Source organism: Sesamum indicum, linkage group LG5 (genome assembly GCF_026168435.1).
Source record: "Sesamum indicum cultivar Baizhima isolate 11 linkage group LG5, ASM2616843v1, whole genome shotgun sequence".
Classification (NCBI taxonomy): Eukaryota; Viridiplantae; Streptophyta; class Magnoliopsida; order Lamiales; family Pedaliaceae; genus Sesamum; species Sesamum indicum.
The window spans coordinates 2,289,663-2,305,240 of NC_142661.1; the positions used below are offsets into that span (position 1 = coordinate 2,289,663).

Below are 15,578 nucleotides of genomic sequence, written 5' to 3' on the forward strand. Positions count from 1 at the left end.
TATATATATATATATATATATTTGTGGTCAATCAATTTATGTAATCGATAATTCAATAAATTATTAAATTCAAAATCATCGATCCGATTTTCAAAATATTGGTCTTGACCAGGAACGCGACTTTATGACAACAAACCTGCGCTTTATACCTTTCCATCCACCGATTTTAGTTCGGACTGATTGTAAAAGTTCCCCGCTTTTTATCGATTCTCCTACAGTTCCCTCCCCTCAGGTTGGTACTCACGTTCAATTGCTCTGATTTGTGATTGATTTCAAAATCATGATGACCTTCATTAGCTGATTCGGTAATGGTTTTGAATGTGAATTAGCCTGTTGAGTTATGTGCGTGTATTTATGATTTCGTATGTCATTGTTCCTGGTTCGTTGATATTCTGTGATTCGAGAGCTTTATCTATGTTGAATCCCAATCCCTTTGTTTTACATTTGATTATCGTGTGATAATGTTTTGATTATAATCCTGAACTGATGAAAACTGTTGCAAACCGTCGCGGTTAATGATCCCGGTTGAATTCTTGTAGGATTCGTTTTTGTCCATAATTATTGGTAACTGTTATTGATCATTCTAGAATTTACAGAGTTGGACTTTTTAGTAGATGGCCTGAATTTGAATTTAATGGCATGTGTGTGCATTGTGCATTGGGTATGAGCATCATCTGCAATGCGTTGCCGGACGGTTCGATATCTGCAATTGGGATTGAAGGCTTTTATTTGAGATGTTTATGGAAGAAAGAAGTAGTTGAAGATGTGGAACTTTCTGTGAAGCTTGGTTAAGCTTTCTGGTGGAAGAAGCGGTTGCATTACCATATGCTGCGTTTGAGATGTCTGGGTTTTTGTTATTTCAGATCTTAGTTCTTCTTCCCTGCATGCTTAATTTTGGTAGTGGTGGAGCTAATGTCAAAATTATTATGGGTCTTACAATATAATTGCAGAAATTATCTGATTAGTGAAGTAGAATGAGGAGTTGTTCCCCTCATAATTCTAATGTGAGAATTCAAGAGTGCCTAAACTGGCCCGAAATTCTTGCATGGAACTTTCTTGTAAAGGCTTTTACTCATTGGGATTTTTGCTTCACCAGTTCATAAAAACAAGATTGTCGTGTGTATATCCGTTAACTAATTTTCACTTTTCTGGTGTAATGAATGGATGGTGACTCATAAAACTTTTGCAGTGGTTTGTGGAATTTGATGGAAAGCAGTTTGCATCGTACTCTCTCTGGGATCTTGCTGCAGGTTGATGCGCAAGCTGTTGAAAAAGACTCTTGAGCTGCAACATCTTATTTCTTTCCAGAAAAATGGTGGCCAAAACCAGTTATGCCGCACCAATTTATGTTCCCCTAGATGCAGAAGTAGATCCAGTACCCCCCGAGGATGCCACACCTCTTCAACCGGACATTAATTACAACACGGGGCAGTGGTCTTCTGGAATTTGTGCTTGTTTCGATGATATACAGAGCTGTACGCTACTTTCTGCTTTGTGATCTTGATTTATCAGAAGCAAAAAAAGTGAACGAAAGGTGCTTCTTTGATTAGTATAAGAAACATTATCAGGACCATCCTATGTTTGTGATTTGCTAGAATCTTGTCCAACAAAATTGTATGTTGACAGATAACTAAGCAATGATAAATGCTGTTATTTATGTCTTGCTTTATCACATAAAAGATGTCAGATAATGACCATTGCGATTGAATACAACATCTTATGTTTTGGTTATCATAATCTTTTATAGAAGTCAGTACTGGGTTTTCTTCATTACTGATTGTAATCTTTTCAGGAAATCTGTACAGGTTAATTTTAGTACGGGGACAAAAATTTCTCTCTCAAGTTCTATGTGTGTTCGTGTGACATATACTATTCAAGCATAGTGGTGGCAAGAGCTAATATTTCAATGCTATATTCTACTCTAACTTGTCATTGGGTGCCTGATGATATCGTTTACTTGTCCTAACCAGCTGCTCTTTTTTTTCCTGTTCAGGTTGTATGGGATTTTGTTGCCCATCTTATATTTTTGGAAGAAATGCAGAGTTTCTGGGATCTGGAACTCTAGGGGGATCTTGTATGACACATTTTATTTTGTGCACTCTTGTTAATGCATTATGCTGCTTGTTGACTGAAGGCGTTTCTTTCGGATTGGCCGGATGCTTCATTGCACCATATGCATGTGGATACCGAAGGACAATAAGGTCAAAGTACAATCTGCAGGTATATTTTCACACCACCTATGTTATGTCCATAATACACTCATCACTGATTCTGTTTCAAGTGTCTGCTTATTTGCTTTCCATTTTTAGAGTGTAATGCTATTGGATGTGCTTTAAGATTACATAACCACGACTTGTTTGTGTTCTACATCAAATAGTACATATTTACATGCTGAGCTTATTGTATAAAGCTTTAGATGATAATATATGAAGTTTGAAGCCACAAAATTTTCATACTCGAATTTCAAATTGCACTTGTATGGTCACTAACAATAATGAATGCAGTCTGGCTGTAGCTGTTAAAATAGACTGATTCCATTATAATTGCTGTAGTTAAACCAGTTAAACTTACTGGCTTTAACTTCTGCCTGATAGTCACATCTCAACTTGCTGCTAGTAGTTTGTGGTTCAGTACTCTATTTTATTATGATCTCTTCACCATGAATTTGATAATCAACTTTCCATGTTGATACTTGCTTCTCCTTTCCTCAACAAAGAGAGGGCTTAATTTTCTTCATTTTTCATGGATTCTGTACTACAGGAGGCCCCCTGCGGAGACTTCTGCACTCATTTCTTCTGCCATTTATGCGCCCTATGTCAAGAATACAGAGAAATCCGCGGAAGGTGTGGAGATTTAAACGCACCTGGCCAAAATTCGGCACAAGTCACCCCCCCGCTGGTGCAGACAATAGATTCGGATTCGTCCACAGAATAAGCCGTCTATTGTCACAGCATTGTTCACATTGTATCGTTTTTATCCAATGGCAGTTGTATTCTTTGCAGCATTTGGTTACGGGAGTGTAGGTTTTTAGTGTTTTTGAGTAAGCGCGTTTCATTTTTCCACATGAACGTGTCTTCTAGTTGAAGTTCCCTAAATCCAATGGCGAACAACAGAGAAAATTGCATTTTTTGTCCCATAACGTAAATCTTGTGTTTCTTGTGTAAGTACGTCCAAGTTCTTATGTAGTTTTTTGTTTCTTTGGTGTCCTTCTGCATCGTTTATTTGATGCTTTATTTGGCAAATTTCAATGGTTTAAGTTGTTGAATTGATTTACAGCTTTTGATGTCTAAATATACCAAATGACATAATGGATCATATCTATAAAAGACAAAAATAAGAAATTAATCAAAGATCATAAGTTAAATATATATATATATATATACTAAAATTAAATATCAATAAATAATGATTTTTAATAATAAGAGGTTCAATGATCAATTTGTCTAAAAATAAATTAAAATCTAGTATTGATCTTTTTAAATGAAAAGTCAGTGAATTTTCTTATACTGCAAAATAATTACACAAATATTTTCAATATTAATTAAAAGTTAGGGATAATTACACCCCCTTCTTTTGAAATTTAGTGTAATTACATTTAAATTTTTGGTGGTTTGAAAAATTACGTCTAATATTCCTGAGATTTGCTTTTATCTAACGAAAGGTCCATCTGTTAGTTAAAATTAACTGGACTTTTTGATAATAACAAAAAAACTAAAATGAAAATTGATGTTTATCCACTTATTACTGACTTACAGCATTGTCAAACAAAAATTTTCTAACTAAACTATCCCTATAATTGTGAACATATACCTCTTTACATGCATTAACATGTAATAATAATTTGGTTATAGAAATATTTATTTGGCATGCCATAAATCAGTAATAAGTTAATTGAGAATAAATATTAATTTTTATCTATTTTTTTGTTAATATTAACAAATTCGATAAATTTTAACTAAGAGAAGTACTTATTTGTTAGGTGGAAGCAAAACTTCATACGTACTATTTAAATCACAAAAAATACATTAAACTTGAGAAAAATGAAGTGTAATTATTCCTAAAAATTAGTTAAAGAAAATCTGTCCAAATCTCTTGTCCTAATATAAACATCAATCCTCAAAATCGTTACTCTGGACCTTCTATTTGATTCTTGTTGTAATAAAAAATTAAAAAAAGAAAAGGAATTCCAATGCAACTCGAAAGCAAATCACTTTATAATAATTAAAAGTGAAACCCCACGTTTATTTTTGATGTCTCAATAATCTAAAAAGTAGGGCGACACAACTCCAAGAAATCATTATGTATTACATAATAATAGAGCACTCCCCCTATTCCTGTTGCTGACAAACTTTATTTCCTAGATTTCCAAGAAAGCTGCGCTTTGTTTGCCACCTCTTCATCATCATTTTCTTTGGGCAACTGTAGATAAAGGATGAATATATGGGATTGGGATAAACATATAGTAAAATTTTTATAAATTAATATTTTATAAATTAATAGATTATTTAAAATAATAAAATTTTTCGGTCCCGACTTGGGCCTTTGTAAAAAATCATCAAATTCGATAAGATAATAAGATAATAATTTTTCGGAGAATCTCTTAAAAAATATTAGGTCCAACTAAAACTCTGAATTAATAATTCATAAAAATTACAATTATAAATATTAAATATGAAGTCTGTAATGCTTTACGTATTTGATCATTTATGGATAATTTTGCGATGCCTTTTAGATGAGAAGACATCATGCATGAACATATTTAATTTTATTGGGTATTATGAATTATTTTATTTCCATATTGAGATTTATATAACATATGTTTCATTCATCATGCATGAACATATTTAATTTTCTATAATAGTTATTTAAATGCAATGAATTAATGTAAACATGTATATTTAAGTAATTCCAATGAATTGATACATGCGTCCATGAATATATAATAGTTAATTGTATACAATGAATTGATATTATACATGAATATATTTAATTAGTTACAAAGAATTAGTTACCATGAATATAATCAATGAAACATATATGAATTCATTTATTTTCAATACATATGTACTAAATTTGTTGAATTTAAAAAGTCTCTCTTTTAATTAATAAAATATTAATTCATCAATATATTAATATCTCTATAAATTAATAAAATTTCATGGTCCCGTAGGTTATTAATTTATAGAGGTTTTACTGTATTTTGCGCCCCTAAACTATGATTTTGTCTCGTTTATATTTCTAACGTATAAAAGATAATAAAGACATCCCTAACAATATAATTTGGCGTTGACAGAACAAAAATGCCCTTCTCAATTACGTACCCCTATATATTTTATTTTACTTCCTAAATTATATTTTATTAAAATATCTCCCTCAAATTATTTTTAGTGCTTTAAAATTTTAGTCATATTTTATTTTAAAAATAATATTTATAATTGACTTTTTATAAATTATGGAACACAAAAAATATTTTTTTTCGGTAAAGGTAAATTTCATTAAGTAAAAAAGTATAATAGTACAATACATCTTGCTTAATCTAAGCAGTTTCCTTGACAGGCCAAGGAATCCGCTATAAGCGATAAAGCGCACAAGTGCTAATAGCAGTAGGTAATTCTACACTAAGAATCCTCTACTGCACATCTCGAACCATCAGCACACCCACAGTGCGTGTATCTCTATGTACTCCATCAAATCGTCTAATGTTGCGCTCACGCCAGATATGATACACACACGAGGCCAAAAGAGTGCGGTAGGCCGTAGAAATATAGTGTTTACCTCTCCATCTGCGGCAGCCCATAAGACGTCAATAGCCCAAGCTCGGTTGGGCCAATCAAATCGAAGGGTGCGTCGAATCACTGTCAAACAGCCACGCGAATAAGTGCAGTGAAAAAAAAGATGATCATGGGTCTCATCAGCACCATCAGAACAAAGTATGCAGGAACTATTAATATGAGCTAACCAAGGCTTTCCATAGTAGAGAGTCTACCAAGGATTGCGAACCATAATACAAAAGTATGTTTAGGGGTTTTGAAGCGGCCAATCAATAGTGAATACCGGCCTACCTTGGGCTCTTCACCCCGAAGTGAACAAATCATCATAGCAACTGTTAGTTGTGTATCTCTTGACCGCCAAAGGATACGATCAGCCCCTCTATGGATGGGTGGAAGAGACTGCAAGAGCTGTAGGGAGTGAGTGTTAGTGATAAAGGGCCAACACCATTGCCCATCTAAAAGGAAAACCGCAACCTTGTCCGTCTCTATAGTATTAGTAAGTCGAGGGCCCTGCGGAAACTGCTGGATAAGTGGACCAAGATCATGCCAAGTATCGTGCCAAGGACCAAGATCATGCACAAAAAATATTTACAGGCTCAATATATGCAAATATATTTTACAAAGTAAATAAATTATGTTAAAAAGTACATGTAAATAGTGGGAATACATAATGCATATAATATTATAGAAAAAGTACGTTATATAACTTGTAAATTTTTATTCGATTACATGTCCACATAATAAAAGTATATAATATTACATTAATTATATTATAGATTTGCGTATTTTATGGTATATATATTCATATGTAGGTTCGATGTAATATTTTAAATTTGTCTGATAATTTATGTTTTTAAGAAATTTTATATATAGCATCACAAGCAAATTCAATTTATGTAAATTTTTTACCAATTATGTTAAAAGTATAAGAATTATAAATTTATAGAGTTTATACAAATTCTATATATACTCAATACAAAAATCATAAATTTTGGGTAGTGTTTATTTTAAATAAGATGATTATAATAATTCAGATTATATTTAGGAGAACGATTGTAACAGAGATATTTTAGGCGTGTAAATAATAAGGGCATTTTCGTCATAAAAAAATTAGTGTATATCTTGAGGGACTATTTTATTACGTTTTATAGTTTAGAAGTATAAATGCACTTTATACATAGTTTAGGGATGCAGGTTGTGTTTAACCCTATGGGATTCAATCAACTTATATAAATTATTATTAGGTATTAGAAACCAAGCCATGTTTAGCTTATTGTAATAATGGGTGACAATTGGATCTGAATCAGTTTAAATAGGACAACTTCGAGTCCAAAAAATTGAAACCCAACGGATAGTAAGCCCCAAAAATGAGGACCCATCTGCAATTGAGGTACATCTTGGGTATATGGAGTTTCGCCCTAATAATAATTATAATACATATTTATACATTTATATATATGTGTATATATATATATATATTCCGACCTTCACTTCTCGTGTGATTCACTTCTTGGTGGATTGTTCAGAAATAATTCATCTGTTTACGCACTTTAAATTTATAAATTATTTAGTGATGTTTTAAAGAAGTGCGTCAAGAAGAGCCCTTATTCTAATATGTATTTGAAGGACTACAAGATCTATCCTATATGATCGTTATCCTAATATGCATTTGGGAGATTGCAAATCCTATCAAATAGAATTTTTTCAAGAGGAACATTATCCCAACATGAAGTTGTAAGGCTTCGGACTCTATTTCAAATATAAATACATATTGGATTATGGGTCTACAAATCCGAAAGTCAAGGAAGTGTTTAACTTGAAAAAAGATTATTAAATTTCATAGTAAGGATTGAATATATGATGTTCCCCATTGCCTTTGTGAGACTGGGTTGGTATCCTTGACGAAGAACGAAGCTAAGAGTAGGTTGTTTCTTCTATTTATATGTAAAATAATTGAAAATAGGTCTGTCAAAGAGTAGGGTCTTACCGTACTCAGGCCCAAACCCAAAGGAGGCCCAAAGAAAAAGATTGGTACCCAAACCCTACCCAATTCATTAATTTCAACTCATGACCCATGCTCAGTCAGACGCAATTTTTAAGGTAGGATTTTACCCAGACCCATTCTTTTTTATTTTTATTTTTTTTAGATTTACGTTTTTCCTTAACCTTCATCAAACAAAACATTGCTCAAACAAAATATGGTAAAAATGACAAAAGAAATGATCTATATATTACAGGGACAGTGTGAACAAAAATCTTAACTATGAAATAGACATTAGATAGAACTCACAAACAACCTTTTCCTATATTTTGCAGAATCTATTTGGAGCCTGGAACAAATTCAATTCCTCATAATTAAAGATCTTACAACAGAAAAACACATCCTATCAACTTTATCACCAAAAATATGGGGAAAAGAGAACTCCCACAAACTATCTTCTATATAAGGACTAAATAAAGTGAAAAGTGTTTGATGTACATTGTATATTTACAGACCACACCATCCCTTTTTTCCTACAACTTGGGAAAAACATGTTATTGCGTTGCTATTGTTACTTGAGACCTACATCACAACTATCATCATTATTTCAGAAGTTACAAGATATGAAGACAAGATGACATCACAATGAATTTAAAATGGGTTATTGCAGCATGGAGATAATTAGCACACTAAGCACAACATCACATTTAGCAAATGGAGAAACTTGTTTCCATAGATTGATTGACCAGAACAATTATATCTTGCCTTATCAATGTATCTCTTGAGGCAAAGTATCTTGAACTCAGGCACGGCCACAACCTCCCTTTTCCCAAAACTCTTGGCAGAACTAAAACTGAATAACTTTATGTGTGCATAGAACTTTAGGCCTAAGCCTATATTTATTCATCACTTTTTAGATATAACAAAGTATGTGTGTAACTTTTATTCCCGTGCGTCTGAATAAATTGTGCATATTATGGTTGTTTGTGAAAACAAAAAAATAAAAATAAAAAAAGGGTGAAAACAAAAATCAAACTTAGACTTGTAAAACTAAAAAAGAAAACAAATCCAAAAAACAGTGATAACCCCGAACACACACAAAAAAAATTCAACTACTATACGTCAAAAAGATAAAAAAAAAAAAAATCCAAGAATTTTAATGTAATGAGATGGAATTTTTATAGCAAATTTACATTATTTTTAAGTGGGCACACAGGTGGCCTAAGCGGCGGAGGCGGCCGTTTAAAGGATGATTGAGACAGTGAGGTTGATGAGAGACGAGATTAAAAAAGTAGAGAGAGAGAGAATAAATGATTTAGACAGGTGCAAAGAGAATTAGAATGGGTCTGGATAATAACGGGTAGGAGCAGGTCTTCTACCCGACCCAAACCCAATTCTTTTGATTTAATGGATCTGGGCCTAACTTAAAACATTAGGGCATGGGCCTAGGTTTGGACCCATTATAATGGGTTTGGATTTGGGTAAATTTGACCCATTTACAGGCCTAATTAGAAACATGCGGTTCTTAGAGGTTACATGTAAAGTAGATAGTTTTTATTAACGAGTATAAAGGTCAACTGAGGGAAAATATTTACGCCCACTTGAGGGGTGTAGTTTTGAGACATTCTCCATAAATGGTGAGATTTATCTTTATTAACCATAGACATTTTTATCTAAGTGTTTCTAGTTAAGGATAATTGACGTTCTAAATGAAAAATGGGCGTGGTGATCAATGTGGATCTTAAAGTGTATTCAAGAAGTGCAGCAAACACAAAGTTTGATACTTGAAAGCTTCATTTACCACTTGGTTATTGTCCAAGTAGTGTACCTATCAATTTGATAGATTTAATGATCACCGAGAATGGTCACTATATATGTTAAAATACTGATAGAATTTAGTTATCATTGTATACAGGCGAGTAAGTTTGTTGGTTTAGAATAATGTTGAGATAATTGTTGTCACTCAGAAGTGGTTGTCCTCAAATTTGAGATGAAGGACATGGGAAAAGCTGAAACATACTTGGTGTTAAGATACACTAAGATCATTTTAGAAAACTTTGATCTTGTCTCAAGAGATTTATATCAAAAGGATTGTAGAAAATTTTGTGTGCACAATGCTAATACTGCTGACACACCCATGGGCAAAAATTGTGTGTTTACAAAGGAGTTGTGTCGTAAGACAGAAGAAGAAAACAAATGCATGATTAAGGTTCCACATGCAAGTTTTGTAGGAAGTTTGGTGTACGTTATGATATGTACTCGATCAAAGCTTGTGCTTTGCAATTGGAATAGTAAGCAAGTACCAAAATAATACTGGACCCAACCATCAGGGAGCATGTAAAAGGATGCTTAGATATTCGAAAAGAATCAGTGATCTAGCTTTGCACTAGCACAGAGGAAGTTTAGGACTAATTGAATATAATGATGCCGATGCATCAACGAACACAAATGAATGCGAATCCACATTAAGATATTCTTATTAGGTGCTCCTATCACTTGGTGCAACAAGAAGCAACTTTAGATCTCCTTGTTCACCATGAAAGTAGAATATGTCACTTATACATCAACAATCCAAGAGGCTATTTGGTTGAGGAGATTCCTCAAGAATCTGTGCATTTATGCACATGTTGATGATGTTGTATTAATCTATTGTGATAACACAACCGCCATAACGTACACTAAGGACCCTAAGTACAATGAGAGGACCAAACGTATTGACACTAGATATCACTTTATTCGAAAGAGTATTGCACAAGACCAAGTAGTTCTCAAGCACATTCCTATTAATGACATGATTGTTGATCCTTTTTACCACGCTTTTGTGTAAAGACACATTTAAAAGGCATTTGAGTCGCATGGGACTTCACAGGACATAAGATTTGAGCTTGTAAGAACACATTATTAATCAGTATTGAATTTGTTGATATTAACAAAAAAAAAAAAAACTAAATGAAAATTGATATTTACCCTCGATTGACTTATTACTGATCTTATTGCAGATTAAACTATTTTTTTTTTATTAAACTACCCTTATAACGTTGAAGATATACCTCCTCACATGCATTTAATGTGTGAAGACGTATGATGAATAACTTGGCCATAAAAGATTTATTTGACCTGCAATAAATCATTATTAAGTCAATTGGGGGTAAATATAGATTTTTTTCTATTTTTTTTATAATAACAGGACATTCGATAAATTTTGATTAACGAAGGGACTTATTTGTTAGATTGAAACAAATCTTAGGGGTGCTAAATATAATTTTTTAAACTACAAAAAATTTATATGTAATTACACTAAAAATTAGGAGAGAAAAGTGTAATTATCCCCGTATATATTTTAAGAATACTGCGTTCTTTAATACTTTTGCCCTATATGTAGTGTATAACACATTTCCTTTTTTTAGCATAGAAACGTTCTGTCCAGAAAAACCAATAAATAATACCTTTGTATATTAATTAATTCAAATAACACACTTTTCGTCAACATATTCCAATTGTATACTATCGTAATGTTGTTTTCATATTATACTTTTGATGTCTGTATATCCATATTCGTACGAAATATACAGAAACACATCACGTCAATGTTATTTTCATATTTAAATATTTGTATTTATCTACACAAAATAGACTGTAAGACATCACGTCATGAATAGATCTTGGGAACAATAATTCTCAGACATCAAACATAAAATCCGAAGAAAACAAAATTGAAAATTACAGCACCACCACTATTATTTATTTATTCTGTATTTAAATCCATATCGTCTCTTTTTGATAGTGAAATATCTTAATTTGTTGCTTTCATGGGAAGGTCTAAATGCCCATATTCCTTTTGAACAGAAAAGTGTCGAGTCAAATAAAGTGTTTGTTTATGATAGTTTTGGTCTGATTCCCCCAAACTCTTTCTTTTCAAAAAAGACTGCTTTTTTTGTCTTTTCCTCAGAAGTGACAACCTTAATCAATTCAATTGACTCTCTCACTAATCCTTCTAAACCTACATTTTTAAGATATCCCTCGTCAGTTTGATCTAATACAGATTTTTCATTTGAATATCACGAATTTGAATTTGTTGAAAAATGTAATAAAACTTGTTATTTTATGTGTGTATATCAAAGATTAAGGTATCTGAACCATAAAATTAATTTATGAATATTGAGATTGACTTATTAATATGATTTATACGATCAAGTTGGCAATGTTTGAACGAGTTGTGGTAAAAGAAGCATTTTATGTGATTTTGGTTAGGTTTTGTTAACTGAGGTGGCTATAAGAATAAATTACAACAAGTTCTCGTGATATTTGACAAAATTATGAATACCCCTCTTAATGTTTGGAAAATTATCGATTTCTCAACTGGCGTTTGATGAAATTATGTAATCATGTGAACATACTGCATTTTTTGCTTTTAAAAAAAATTATAAAAAATTGGACGAGGTAGACGGAAAATTTTAAAAAATTGTAATAAAAAAAAAGCTATGCCCTTAATTAGTCCATAATTTGTTTTTTTTTTAAAAAAAAAATTAAGTAAAAAATTGTTCCCTGCAACACAAATTGTTAGACGCTTGTTGAGGTGGTCTTAGGCTAAAATCCTCGAATGACTAAATTAGAGTTCGGTTAGGTTTTGTAACGAGATCGCAGAGTTAGATCTATATATAATTAATGCATATCTTATCAAATGAGCCCTCGGATGGAATAAACATCAACGGCTAATACTCTAAATTTTTTAATCCAACTCGATCAGAATAAAAGTGCGCCGATTCTTGTCCAAGTTAATAATCATTTGATTTTTAAGGGACAAAGTCGTCAAATGTGGGGTTTCACAATGTTTGACCCCTATCATTCACCAATTGATAATTACTTTTTGTGGCCCTATAATTATTGTCATTTCTAATAATTCACACATGAATTGGGGCCAATTCATGGGTTTAAAGTACTTAATCAGTTATTCACTTTTCAATAATTTTTTAAATTAACCACTTGAAAATCTTAATAAAACATACCTGGGTTGTCCTGTTCTTACATCAAATTACGTTGCACGAGATATTTATTATTTATCGTGATTTGAAGTAGAATATTCTTACATCAAGAGATGTTTCATCTGAATATAATCTTACAGGAACCAGAATATTCTATTGTAATTAGCATGAAATTATCTTAATAAAAACTGATCTTGAATAAGCATAGACCTATACGAGTTTTTTGGATCACGTAAATCTTGTATTTTACAATTACTTTCTTTTCATTTTGTTTTTACCTTAGTACTTACAATATGTTAAAAATTATTTCCGACAAATTTTGGACACGAAAAGGGTACATGACCTTGTTCCTTACACCTTCATAGTTTTTTTGTTTTATTTTGATCGGATGTTATTGCATTAAGTATTATCTATATAAATCGTAATTTTATGTGTTTATTTTAAAAATATATTATTGAAAAGACAGATATTTAGACTTATGTATATATATATATACATATATATTATTGAAACTCTTGGTCGTAATTTTAGATGAGATGATAATACACATATGCTTAATATTAATTAATATCATATAACAAAGTGATAGTGACATTATAATTAGTCAATTTGGTCATAAAATGAATTACGAAAAGCTGTACTGTATATTCCTTGTATCGCGACATATATCAGTCTTGGGAGACAACCCCACGAGGCAACTTGCACGTGTGTGTAACAGAAGTCTGTCAGTAATATATGGGAGAAAGCCAAGACAAAACGGTTTTGTGTTAGAAATTGTTTGGAAAGTTGCAAGAAATTTGCAAAGTCCAATGCTGCTCTGCACACGCCCACTCACCTTACGAGAAAAAGGAGAAATTTAAATAAATCCAAAGCTTGTGAAATTTTCATTTTTTTTTTCTATTTGTTTGAAATTTAGAAAAAAAAAAAGAAAAGAAAAGAAAAGGCTACGCTTGCTTGTATCGGGGGATTGTTTCAATCTCGTCCCATTCGAGCAGGTTATTACACTCTAAGAAAATGTTTCAATAGCTAAAAATATTGATACTAAAATTAATACCGAATTAATTTTTAAGTAAATTTTTTATAATTAATCTACATTATTTCGATCATCAGAGTATTTTTGCTAGAAGGGACTCCGACATCTCTAACATTTGTGTTAATTTTAGGATTATTTAGTCCCTACACTTATTCAAGACCAGAAATTATGGGTAAATTGCATAATGCCCCCTGTGTTTTGGTGAAATAATATAAAATCCCCCTATATTAATTTAAGAGACAAGGAACCCCATGTATTTTATAAAATACAAAAAAAAATTCCCTCTCCATTTAAAACAAATGGAGAATGGCTCACACTTTTGCTCTTTTTCTTTCATATCTAAATATATTTTAAATTAATTTATTTATATATGTTATTATATATTTAATTAATTTAAATTATTTATTTAGCTCAAATATATTACAATAAATTATATTTATTATGAAATATATGTATTTAAATATAAAAACAACTAAATACTATATAAAATTTTCTAAAAATTTAAAAAATTTAATTTATAAAACAACTACAAATTTAATATTCTAAAATTATCTTTAAATTAAGAATTCATTTAAAATATAATTTAAATATAAAAATTTAATATACAAAAATTATTTTGAATTCATATGAAACATAAAAAATCACTTATAATAATAATAATAGTATATTATTAGCTAAATTAATTTTTTATTAATTGAAAAATATTTCAATAAATTTTATTTGTTTATAAAATATACTAATTAAATATTAAAATACCAACAAAATTATATTAATTATTTTAAGTTATATTATTTACTATAAATATTATTTAAAATATTTTTTATTTTAATTTTTTTTCTTCTTCTTCTCCGTCGTCGGCCACTACAAGCGCTTGGTGATGGGGCGACGTTGCCCCAAATCGTCACCCTCTTTTTGCAGGGTGACCTCATCGTCGCCCAGATTATTTCGGGCGCCGTCGCCGTCGCCCAACCTCTATTTTTGTAATCTCCCCTTCTATTCATTTAATGATTGAGGCTCCCACTTCTGTCCTCTCATGATGAAAACAAATAGAATGTGAACATTATTTTCTATGATCTCCCCGCAAGTGGGACTTTAGTAGGTGACTGAGAAACGGATATGTCGGGTCTAGAGAACCATGGATATTGAGTTGGGTTTAATGAATTGTGTAGGGTTTGAACATAAAATAATTTTTTGAACTTTTTTTGGGCCTGGATCTAGATAGGATCTTACCCTACCTATCAACAGACCTAGCTGGCACCAAAGTGGAATACTAATGAGTCTGCAAGTAATAAAAAACGTAAACAAAAAACATGTGAATGTACAAAGTGTGTGTTGAGAAACATGACTTATTCAAGAATATTATGATTGCTTTTGTAATCCTCCCTTTTCTTTATTTGATGACTGGAGCTTCTACTTCTCTCCTCCCATGATCAGCAGAGCTCAAGTGAGTGTGAGCATTATTTTCTATACCTTACACTAAAAAAAAATTTGACTATGGGTTATAATTTTAATAGTTATAGATTAAAAACTGTGTTAAATAATTTTTATTGACAACAGTGAAATAAAATCGATGAACAAAATATAAGCTTTCCATCAAGAAAAAAGAGCTATGGTAAAAATAAAAGTCATGGCAAATACTTTTAGCCATCATCGCAGATACTACGACCAAGAACCATTGCATGGCTGTGGTCAATGACTATTTACTATAACTATTTTATTTTTAATCACGGCTAATATTGTATTTTTTGTAATGTTAGCTATTACCAAGAACACAAATGTAGGAAAAATGACAAAGAAAATATTTGTTAGGA

The 15,578-nt window shown here is 31.4% G+C and overlaps 1 protein-coding gene across 2 annotated transcripts; it reads left to right on the top strand.

Annotated features, from left to right (window-relative positions):
* The first annotated feature begins 114 nt into the window (after positions 1–114).
* Positions 115–3,204, top strand: LOC105162723 (cell number regulator 5). 2 transcript variants are annotated; one of them, XM_011080826.3, is made up of 4 exons: positions 115–232; positions 1,190–1,475; positions 1,994–2,220; positions 2,761–3,204. In XM_011080826.3, exons 2-4 carry the CDS (start codon positions 1,313–1,315, stop codon positions 2,932–2,934), a joined length of 564 nt encoding a protein of 187 aa, XP_011079128.2. In that variant the 5' UTR covers positions 115–232; positions 1,190–1,312; the 3' UTR covers positions 2,935–3,204. The 2 variants fall into 2 exon arrangements, with proteins under 2 accessions (XP_011079128.2, XP_011079129.2); XM_011080827.3 differs by having other exon boundaries at positions 215–305.
* The last annotated feature ends 12,374 nt before the right edge of the window (positions 3,205–15,578 follow it).

What these genes read in the sequence shown, in the direction of transcription:
- LOC105162723 (XM_011080826.3), top strand. Translation starts at nt 1,313, where the DNA reads ATGGTGGCCAAAACCAGTTATGCCGCACCAATTTATGTTCCCCTAGAT. An exon ending in TTTCGATGATATACAGAGCT is followed by an intron (nt 1,476 to 1,993) that starts GTACGCTACTTT and finishes TTTCCTGTTCAG; the next exon opens with GTTGTATGGGATTTTGTTGC. An exon ending in GGTCAAAGTACAATCTGCAG is followed by an intron (nt 2,221 to 2,760) that starts GTATATTTTCAC and finishes TCTGTACTACAG; the next exon opens with GAGGCCCCCTGCGGAGACTT.